This window comes from Mirounga leonina, unplaced genomic scaffold (assembly GCF_011800145.1).
Source record: "Mirounga leonina isolate KUSES-001 unplaced genomic scaffold, KU_Mleo_1.0 Mir_117, whole genome shotgun sequence".
Classification (NCBI taxonomy): Eukaryota; Metazoa; Chordata; class Mammalia; order Carnivora; family Phocidae; genus Mirounga; species Mirounga leonina.
This window is the reverse complement of record NW_023270274.1, coordinates 2,061,195-2,072,634: the sequence shown is the minus strand read 5'-3', so window position 1 is coordinate 2,072,634 and position 11,440 is coordinate 2,061,195. Positions and strand designations below refer to the sequence as shown.

General features: G+C 52.5%; 1 protein-coding gene across 1 annotated transcript in view; it reads left to right on the top strand.

Annotated features, from left to right (window-relative positions):
- Nucleotides 1-10,728: 10,728 nt before the first annotated feature.
- Nucleotides 10,729-11,440, top strand: part of LOC118007285 (1,2-dihydroxy-3-keto-5-methylthiopentene dioxygenase) — an 11,149-nt gene continuing 10,437 nt past the window's right edge. The window contains exon 1 of the mRNA XM_035000289.1: nucleotides 10,729-10,990. Within this exon, the coding sequence (XP_034856180.1) occupies nucleotides 10,871-10,990 (120 nt within the window). The 5' untranslated portion in view covers nucleotides 10,729-10,870. The remainder of the gene's footprint in view (nucleotides 10,991-11,440) is intronic.

Sequence of the window (11,440 nt, the reverse complement as noted above, 5' to 3'; positions counted from 1 at the left end):
GGACTCTTAAAACTCCAGGATAAGACACAAACGACCAACTAAAAAATAGATCGGTGACCTTCACAGACACGAAAGAAGGTACAAAGATGGAGAGTGAGCACAGGCAACATGCCATCGAGGAAATGCAGATTAAAAACACAGTGAGGTAGCACTGCACACCTGGGAGAAGGGCCACAATCCAGAACTCTCACAACTCCAAACGCTGGTGAGGATGCGGAGCAACGTGAACTCTCATCGCCGGTGGGAACACAAAGTGGTGTGGCCGCTTCAGAAGATGGTTGGGCGGTTTCTTACAAAACTAAACACTCTCACCATACGATCAGCGGTCACTCTCTTGGTCTTCACCCAAAGGAATCGAAAACTTAGGTCCACACAAAAACCTGCACATGATGTTTATAGCAGCTTTGTTTGTAATTGCCAAAACCTGGTGGAAGCAACCAGGTGACTGGGTGAACAGTGGGACATCCATATTCACTAAAAAGCAGTGAGCCATCAAGCCATGAAGACACGGAGTGTCTGAAATGCACATTACCAAGTAGAAGATGCCTGTCTGAAAAAGCCACGTACTGAATGGTTACAACTATGTGACATTCTGGAAAAGGTAAACCTATGGAGACAGGTAAAAGATGAGTGGTTTTGGGGGTGGGGTGGGGGTGGAGGGAGGGATGAATAGGTGGGGCACACAGGAGTTTTAGGGCCGTGAAAGTAGTCTTTGGGAGGCCATAGTGTTGGATGCACTTTGTTACCATTTGTCCAGATCCACAGAACGTGCAACACCAAGAGTGAATCCTAAGGTCAGCTCTGGACTCTGGGTAATGATGATGCCTCAGTTCATGTTCCCTCAGTTGTAACACATATACACTCTGGCGGGGGAGTCTGGCTGGGGAGGGGGCTAGAGGGGCAATCTCTGTACCTTCCTCCTAACCTAAAACTGCTCTAAAATAATAAAGTCTTCTTAAACATCACATACATTTACATACATACAGTCGTACCTGTCAGTTATGCCTCAGGAAAGCCAGGGGAAGAGGATGCAAACAGAATGTGTTAAATGAATAAATGGGAAAAAAGAAAAACAGCGTTCCTGTGGCATCTTCAAAATTCCTGTTAAGTTTATTCCAAGTTAATCTGCTTATAATGCAGTTATTAAGACTGACTATTGTTTGTATATAGAAAAGCCTCGGTCTTACCTAACATTAATTTTGTAATACCAACTTATAGGGCTTCCACTATTTCTAAAACTGCTCCCATTCTTTCCCATGGTTTTACGATCCTGTCATCTGCTAAGAATAACCATTTCGTTTCTTCTTTCCTGTCCTTACATTCCTTATTACAGCCCCATGTCTAATTGCCTCGTCTGGCACTTCCTGAACATTCCCCATGCAGGTGACAAACTGGTGATGGAATGCATCAGAGCAAAACATTTTCAATTACGTATGCCTCTCAACCTTGTAAAATCTAGCGCTGTCTCCTGCTCATCTTTGGCATATCCCCACCATCCAAAAATGCACTGTGGGGTTCTTCTGTGGTTGCATTACACAAAGAACAGCTATAACTAGGCTTTCTGAAGCTCCATGGCCCCTGGGCTCCTGCTGTCCTCTCCCTCACCTCCAGCCTCTGCCTCCCCACCCTCTCTGAATCTGGCTTCACCTGGTTTCCTGCATGCACCAGCCTCCCCTCTGCTCCTGAAATGCTCTTTCTACTCTTCCACACCCAGGGGACCTTCCTTGCCCACCGTGCTGCATAGCCCCAGAGGACCCCCTTTGCCCAAGGAAGCCTGGTCAACCTGAGCCCACTGGAGGTGTGCACCGAGGCACCCCAGCGTGCTGCAGGGAACTCGCAGCATGCTCCCCGGTAGCTTAAGATTCCAAGGGAGACAGCACAGACGCCCATCGTGGGTAGCTCACATTCAACATCAGACCACACGAGTCCTTTTGACCATGCCGTCTGCACCCATCAGGGTGGAGCTCCCACTCACTGTTCCAACTTCTGCGAGACAGGGGCACCCAGTCTGGACTCTACCCTCATCCCACAGCATCTCCACTCAGACGTCTGCAAATCCAACCTCACAGCCCCGCCCCCACCCCCATCAGCGCAGCCCACGGGCTCCTGGGCCTCAGCACGCCACGGCGGCATCCTTCCAGGTGCTCAGGCTGCACCCCCGGAACGCCCCTGACCGTCCCGCGCCATGCCTCCCATCACTGCATCATCAGCTCTGGTTAGCCTTCGTGCAAAACGGATCCAGAGTGTGATCATTCCCCCCCCCCCCCCCAGCGGTCACTTGTTACTCCTCTTTCCCTGCATTATGCTCCTACCTATCCTTCACCACCCTCTGACCTACCGTGTATGGCTCTTCTGTTTGCTCTCTGTTGCTTACCCAGAGCCTAGAGCAAGTCCTGGCACAGGGCAGGGACCCAGTAAATATTTGTTGAAGGGACTGATAAAGCATCAGTCCGAAGGGGCTGAGCATAGGAGAAAAGCAGGTTTAGGCTCTCTGCTGGAAGTGGGACCCTGGGCAGAGCAAGCAGGCTGAGAATGGAGGGGGGGCTGGGAGGGGCCGAGGGAGGGGACACAGGGCAGGCCCTGAGGTCAGACCAGTTTCCCCCACTGACTCCTCCAGGAGTAACTTGGGACCGTTGGCTCCAGTGTGTGGGACATTAGTCTAACGGCTCAAATGTGCCAAAGTCAAGGGATCCCCGCTGCGCCGTATTTGACCCGTGAGAAACTATGATGTTGGTCAAAGTTTATTTTCCATCAGAGTGAGATTGGCTTTCTGAAAAACTATCCTTATAGTCCAAATTTCAGTATCTATTATTTATACATTCTTGTGGGTTTTATTACTAAGAAGATTTAGTCCTAACCCTTACTGTAGTTGCTTGGTGTTCTCGTGTTTCTGCTTCCCTGCCCCCCAGCATTGGTGGGGGTTAAAATCAAAAGCAAACAGAGACCAGCCTTGAACATTCCCTGAGCAGACAAAACCAGTTTGGTCATACGAACAAAGATTAATTTAGCTTATTTTGCAAGACTAGCTTGACCTGAATAATTTCTCCCTTATGCCCTTGGAAATTGTGAGCGAAAATTACGCTGTTAACCAAAAGTTGGTATGAGGTAACCACTACTCAATTCTGTAAAATTCTAATATTGTAACCACTCACTGTGAGTCGGGAAGTCGCTGTCTCCTCACCCCCTGAGCCCCGTCCTTGTTTTGGTGAAGTGCTCGCAGTTTGGAAAGGGTCTTTTTGGTGTATGCCCAGTAAACTTCTACTAATTACTGCTTCGGTGATTCACTGCACCTTTGACAGTGTTTACCAAAGAATGTTGGGTGGGACACTTTTGGAATTAGTGCATGCACCCCCACCCCATGGGGAAAAGTTTTGTTACCCATAAGCAATTTCTTCATTATGAACCTTACCACTTTTCAGAAGAGAGACAGCATAGGAGGTTTCCTCAAAGTTTTTTTTTAAATAATGTTTTATTTATTTATTTGAGAGAGAGAGAGAGAGAGAGCATGTATGTGGGTGGGTGGGGGAGGGGCAGAGGGAGAGAGAGAATCTCAAGCAGGCTCCATGCCTTATGTGGAGCCTGACATGGGGCTCGATCTCACGACCCTGAGATCCTGACCTGAGCCGAAATCAAGAGTTAGACACTTAACGGACTGAGCCACCGAGACGCTTCAGTTTCCTCAAAGGTTTTGACCTCAAAACACTTTTTGCTAATCATTTCTTTCAATGTATGTGACATGGAACACGCTTGAGGAAGAGTTTTATTGGAGCAAGTGTTCGGGGGGACAGTATGATCCCAGATACGGTGACTGACAATTGGAGAATGGGCCAGGTGCCCACACACTGCAATAAACATGCGGTTTTATTTTCATCCTGGAAGCACAGAGATGTGGGAAAATTCACTGAAAGGCTGTAAATAAGCCTGCATTTGTCCCCAGGGAAAGGGAGCCTAGAGTCCTATGAATGTCTTCTGTCTTATTTCAAAGATGTATTAAGACCGAGAGAAATGCTCTCCTTTAATTAGTGTGAACGAGATTTTGCTGACTGTGGCCTCCAGGCAGCGATGTTTGAGTGCTTCTCCTCTGGTTAAGAAATGCAGCCCATACTCCCTTTTTTCAGTTAAGAAAATTTCATGCAGAGATGGCTTGTTTCTTAATTCAAAATGCCATAACTTGGGTGCCTGGGTGGCTCAGTCAGTTAAGCGTCTGCCTTCGGCTCAGGTCATGATCCCGGGGGTCCTGAGATCGAGCCCCGCGTCAGGCTCCTCGCTCTGTGGGGAGCCTGCTTCTCCCTCCCCTCCCCACTTGTGCTCTCTCTCATTATCTCTGTCTCTCTCTCTCAAATAAGTAAATAAAATCTAAAAATAAAAAAATAAAAAAAAATACCATAACTTTCTGTAAACATCATTGGAATTTTTCAAATATACAGACAAAAAGAATAGTTTCATGAATGTCCATATGTCTCTGTCACCCAGGTTCATTGTAGTCAAGTCTCTGTCAGTGAACTTGCCAGGTTTTCTTGACGTGGAGGATCTGGGACAGTCCCACTGGTTTTCATTCCCAAGGTCTTAGTGTTGACCCTCTATTTATAGACGGGCCCTTGTGTGTCACAGCAAACTCTTATTTTCAGCTCTTTCTTTCAAAATGCCCTGAAACAGTAATTTCTATACAGGTGCTCCTGCATTGCTTCCAGCTATTGGCATGTCTGCCATTATTTATGACACCCATTCTCCCTTAACATTTGCTCTATTTTCCAAAAAGCCCTCCAGGCTTTCCATTTAGAAGACGTTAGCTGAGTGTTGGCTCTGACAGGAAAGCAGTTCGGACGCGGGCTCCTTGGGGACTGGTTTGCTCTCCTTGGCACGGACGGGTCTCAGCAGCGAGGAGGGGCCTCGAGGCCCAGGGCCTGAGGACACAGGGGCAGCGTTAAGTCGAGAGCAGTTTGCTGAGCACCCTCATGCTCTCTTTGGGAGAAACACCTGGCAGTCCAGTGTTAGTGAACATCCGCCCATTGTCTGCCCAGCACGTCTCTCGGGGACCTGGCTTTCTCCCTGCACCCATCCCAGGGCTCCAAGGGGCTGCGAGGCTCGGCCTCCGCTGATGGCCACCCACGTGGCCACCCAAGCAGACCTTGGGCTCTGCAGAGATCCTAGGGGCGGACACGTGGTTCTAACTGGGCCATCTGGAATCCTCCATGAGACCGGATCTCCAGACACCACATAAAAGAGCTCCTTTTTCTTGAATTCCAAGCAAGCATGGTTTTGAGCTGCTGGTGGCCGTGTTTCCTGTACTTACAGAAAGCTCACTACGGTAGATGAAATTGAGCCGGGCACAGAGGAGAGAGTTGAGGCAGGGAAGGAGGGAGCTGTTACCAGGCTCTGGCAAGGTTGCCTAGCAGTCTCAACTTCCTGAGCCAACACATCCTTGTTTTGTTTGCTTAGCAAGCTGGACTCCTGTCTCCTGCAGCCCGAATACCCAGAACAGTAGAGATGAGAGCTGCCTTCTTAAAGCATGTTTCTCAAAACAAGCTCTGTGATAACGCTGGGGTGCTGTGTGGCCCTCACTGTGCTGAGCCTGCGGTGAGGGCGCAAAGGCCGCGGAGGGCCCGCCCGAGGTCACTGCTCTGCACACACGTGCAGCAACAAACACGAAGCCCAAGTTCTCAAGAATGTCCTGGATGCTTTAACCCACTGAGCCACCTGGCGCCCCTGGTGGCTCAGTCCGTTGGGCATCTGCCTTCTGCTCGGGTCATGATCCCGGGGTCCTGGGATCCAGCCCCGCATCGGGCTCCCCACTCAACGGGGAGCCTGCTTCTCCCTCTCTCTCTGCCTGCCACTCCCCCTGCTTGTGCTCCCCACCCCTCCATCAAATAAATAAAATCTTAAAAAAAAAATAGAATGTCCTGGATGAAGCCGTAAAACTTAATTTTATTAAATTTGACCTTTGAGTGGACATGTTGTAATATTCTCTGTGACAAAATGGTAGGCATACAGAAAGCATTTCTACTGTAAACCAAAGGGTGATGGTGGCTAGGAGAGACAGCCGTACGATGGACTTGCAAGCCCAATTAGCCACCAGATGACCATGGGTGTTCCAGCGAGGGTGCCTGGCAGACATCTTCTCAAGAACGGACTGTGTGAGGCCGCCGTGGCAAAGTCCGACCGTACTCAGCGCCGTGGCAGTAGCTGGGCATGCGGGCTTGGGCCAGACATGGGACACTAAACAAGCCACTCTTGCTAAGGACAGTGTTACACTGGCTTCGGAGTGAGGGCACAACCCTCCCTTCCAACAAAAAAAAATGTGTGGTCGTTTTCTAAGGCTTACCTAGAAGCTTCAGCAAGTGTTAAGCTTGATTAAAGGTGATTCTACTTGCTTTCGTAGAGTTCATTTTACTGTCTTTTAACCTAATTCCAACGAAACAGTGACATTCACTCACTGTGCTTCTATCTAAAACATGGACTCAGGTAAATAAATAAAAGTAGAGAGGTGCCACTGGTCTTAACCATTTTCAGTCTCTGCTCAGGCACCGCAATGGTGAATAAGGGCAATTCATAGACTTACTAATGTGGTAGGCAGCATTTTGAGATTTCCACCCCCCAGTGTATCAGACCCTTGAGTGCAGATGGAACGGTGCATCTGACCACTGGTTAGATTACTGGCAGATGTAATTAAGGCCCCAAACCACTGGACTCTGAGCTAATCAAAGTGGAGATTATCTTTGGTGAGCCTGAACTAATCAGGTGAGGTCTTCTTAGAAGAAGAGATTCAAAGGGCTAAAGCCTTTCCTGCTGGCTTAGAGAACTGAGCTTCTATGTTACAGGCAGAGGACTGAGGGCATCTTCTGGACAGGGAGAGCCGCTCCTGGCCAGCAGCCAGGGAGAGGATGGGGATCTCAGATTTACCACACGAGTTCTGCCAACAACCATGCTCCAGAAAGGACGCAGCCCCAGTGACCTCTGAGTGCAGCCTGTGGGACGCCGAGCAGAGGAAGAGCCGCTGTGCCCACACTTCCGACGTGCAGGGCTGGGAGCCCTCTGCCACATGGCTTAGACTGTATCCACTGAATGCAAATAAAACAGAAGCCCCTGGAGCACATCAGGAGACAATTCTCCGTGGGTCTCTGACACTTCTGCGCAGCCACAGATGAGATCCTAAAGGGCCTGTCAGGGAGATTTCTTTAGTGAATGGCCTTGCGAGACAGATGCAGTATCTTCCTGGAGCAAGGGCAGCTGCGCTTCCTGCCCAGCACGTAAAGGTCTTGGGTCCTAAGCTCAAGGTTCTTTGCCTATAATGCAACTCGCGGAGCACGCAGGTGTCTCTCAGCCTCTTGGTGTCCCCAGCAGGAACCGGTGTTTGGGAACCTGTCAGACATGCTGACGACGACTCCTGCAGTTGATCCCCGCACTGAGCCTCTGACCCAGGAGACTCGCGTCTTCTGCCAGCATTGGTGAGCTGACGGCAGCCTCACTCCACAGCTCATTCGTAGCGTGAAATCTCAAACCCTTCAGAGCTCTCCCCACAGGCCAGGGGAATAAAGTACTTGGTGACCAGATGAAATGTGAATATCATTAATGGGATAGAATGGGGTCAGCAGGTTCCAGCCTGCTGCCTGTTTTTGTATGTTCTGTGAGCTAAGAATGGTTTTTACACTTTAAAATGGTTGTTATGAAGGACTGATCTATTTTTCTTGATTTTGCCTCTTGGCCTGCAAAGCCTAAAAGATCTACTCCCTGGGCCTTCGCAGAGGAAGCGTCCACATCCTTCATGTTCCAGCGTCTCGGGGCCCTTGGCCTTCTGCTGTGCCGTTGCCCTGCCCCGCTGGCTGGCGGGCCCCTGGGCTGGGAGCACTTCACAGAGCCGGGATGGAGAACGGTGCTCGCGGGCAGGGCTGCAGCGACGGGAACCATCTGTCTTTCAGAACATCTAAATAGATTCTTCCCGAGTTGCCTACTTTAGGGTGATAAATTCTGGTCGCAAAACGTATTTTTTGGCTGCTGCTGGCTATTCTTCTGGAAGGAGTAGTTCAATTTCAAAAGACTTCCCTTCAAAGGAGCAATCCCGTGGGCCAGCAACGGTCATAGGAATACAATGAGTGCTGTTCTGATCTGAGTCTGCCTGCTCGAATGGGCTCTGGCTGCAAGTGCTGGGCTCCGTGACAATTCTTCAGAGCATCCCGATGGTCTTGCTTTTCCAAATGTTTTTTTTTTTTTTTTTTTTTTACAATATAACACAGCTCCCTCTCTCCTCCCTAATAGGAAAAAACAAGTCTGCTCAAGACGGAGGCCCCCAAATGGTGACGCTTGATTGTCTGTACTGCAGCCCCAGAAGGCGGGAAGCACTGTCCCCATTCCAAAAAGCAGTCGTTCCCACCCGGAGGAGAGCAGCCTTGCTCCTTCCCTCGCTGTGTTGCCGCAGTAACGTCTGCAGGCTTTGGGGCTGGCTCCTGGCTCAAATCCCAGCCTTGCTCCTTCCTGGCCACGGGACCTCCAGCGAGTCACTGGAGCTGGGTGTGCCCCAGCTGTCTCGTCTTTACTAGGTCGGTGGTAAGTCTTGCCCACCTTGCTTGTAAGCCTGGATGAGACCGCACTCAGGAAGCCTTTGTAAGATTACCCAGCACACAGAGCTGTTCCGTCCTAGGGCACAAGATCTGGTTTGCGTCAGGAGGGCAGTTGCAGTAATGCTGTGAAAACTCTGCAGTGTTCTCTTCACATCCTTTCCACAGTCATTCAGCAAACTTTCTTTTACTGCCTATACGAGGTCCCTGGAAGACTCATAGGACACACGCTGACCCCAAGACACAAGTTGTCATCAGCAGTACAAATTCACTTGGGGCTGACAGTCCTAAGGTGGAGGCTGACATCAGTCAAACCAGTACAACCAGCACCAGTGTAACAGGGAGACCCCCCCAGAGGTGTAGGGAGGGGTCAGACAACCTCTGCAAGGAAGGGAGATCTCAGCTGAGAACAGAAGGGCACGTAGGAGCACATCAGGGTCAGACGCTGAGAAGCCCAAGTGTGTGGAGGGCAGAGAACAGGCGGGAGGGAGAGGGGCTGGAGAGGTGGTCAGGAGCCACGGCAGTCAGGGAAGGAGAGTGAAGCAGACAAGTGACAAGATCCTGTTTGTATTTTTATTTACTTTTTATTATTTTTTTATTTTTTCTAAGTAGGCTCCACGCCCCATGTAGAGCCCAGTGAAGGGCTTGCACTCACGACCCTGAGATCATGACAAGCTGAGATGGAGTTGGTCACCCACCTGATGGAGTCACCCAGGCACCCCCATTTGTATTTTTAAAATACATGCTCTGCAGAGAACGGCCTGCAGTGCTGCACGAGTGGGAGCAGGGGTCCATCTCTCAAGTCAGTGTTACCAGTCCGGAGAAGAGGGCAGAAGGAGCTGGGATGAAGTGAGTGGATTTGTGCTGTTGCTAGATGTGGTTGGATGCTGAGGGTAAGAGAGAGGAAACACAAAACCCCTAGACTTTGGGATTCAGGCACTGGGTGGTTGGTGCGGCTGTTGACAGGGCTGTTGAAAGGCTGGGGAGAGACCTGCCTGGACGTGCGGGAATCGAGCTCTGCTTTGGCTGAGTTAGGTTTGACAGGCTGATTCGCCACAGGTGTGGCCATGCCGAGTTAGACACCCAGCCGGGTCTCTAAGAGGACCCGGCTGGAGAAAGCTGTGGAAGTCAACGCGTATCCTGGACTGCATGAGGTCACCTGGAGTGTGTGTGGACAGAGGACAGGACAGTCCACTTTGCGGTGACGCCAAGAAGAACCAGGAGGGAGCTGGAGGCAAGTGAGAAGGAAGCGTTTTGGGAAGGGAGGGGGCAGCTGAGGGCAACAGCAGATCAGACCAGAAGTGCATGATTGGATCCGGCAACTCAGGGTCCTGGGTCACCTTGTGTGAGCAGTCTGCAGGGAGGGGTGAGCCCTGCAGCTTTACTGGTGAGGTGCGACCCCCATCAGAGACAAGGTCATGAAGCCTTGTCATGAAGCACAGAAGATGGGCAGTGACGTGGAAGGTGTCCCCCGGGGGACAAGCAGCAGCTGGTCACGCATGTGAAGAGGGAGAGGTGGGACTGCAGCAGCGGGCCCGACACAAAGTGTATGTGTGCTTCGTGTACAGTGTTCCTGGAGCTCAGAGTGGGCTGTAGGTTCTGGAGATGTGCCGGCTTAGGTCTAGTTTCAGTCCCATGGGCTTCCCAGTTACTTGATTCCCTGTAGAGGCTGTGCCGGATGGCGGGATGATCGGATCTCTTCTGGTTGATTGCTTTGAAAAATGAACCTTTTTTTCCCAATCTGCTAAACAGATGATCAATTCAAGGAATGGGAAGGGCAGGCTTGTTTTTCTTCCCCTAGAACATAACCCGCCATATGGGGAAGGGGGATGCAGAGCAGACTGTTGATACTGCAAAGATGGGGGGAATGGAGAGGACGCGGTATTCCACCCTGAGTGACACCTGGGTCCTCTGTGGTGACGCGACCTGACCTGAAGCCACGCTGCGCCCCACATGGGTGGCGTGGCTTCTTTGGTGGCACTTAATCTCCGTCCTCTAAAGTATAAATTGTGTCACGTCAGTATTGCTTGTTTCACCAGACTGTTCTGGTCAAGATGACCTCTGGACCCCCCTGCCCGCAGCTGCCCCCCATCTCCGCCCCGCCCCCTTGAGCCCCCTCCTCCTCGCAGCTGCCCCCGGTCCCGCCGCCCCTCCCCCCGCCGGGAGCGCTCCGGCCCCGCCCCGCCCCGCATGGCCGCCCCGGGATAAGGGCCTCCCCGCGCGGCGCACCCGCTCTTCGCCCGCTGCCTCCCAAAGCCGCGGGCCAGGGTCAGGGGCGGGGGGCGTGCAGGGGGTGCTCGCGGCGCCCCGGCTCCGCCATGGTGGAGGCCTGGTACATGGACGAGTCCGCCGACGACCCGAGGCGGCCCCACCGCGCCGAGCCCAACCGCCCGGTCGGCCTGGAGCAGCTGCGCCGGCTCGGGGTTCTTTATTGGAAGGTACGCAGGGCCGAGGGCAGTCCCCCCATCGGGTCCCCCGTGCTGCCCGCACACCCCAACTTGCAGGGAGCGGGGCCCGCGACCGGGACAGGGCCGGGGGTGGGGGGTGGGGAGCGGCGCTGCTCATGCTCAGTAGGGGGGCCGGGTGGTCGGCGGCGCCCGGGACCCTCCGCCTGGGAGCGGTGCGCATGCTCAGTAGGGGGGCCGGGTGGTCGGCGGCGCCGGGAACCCTCCGCCTGGGAGCGGTGCGCATGCTCAGTAGGGGGGCCGGGTGGTCGGCGGCGCCGGGAACCCTCCGCCTGGGAGCGGTGCGAATGCTCAGTAGAGAGGCCGGTGGTCGGCGGCGCCTGGGACCTTCCACCTGGGAGCGGTGCGCATGCTCAGTAAAGGGTCCGGGTGGTCGGCGGCGCCGGGAACCCTCCGCCTGGGAGCGGTGCGCATGCTCAGTAG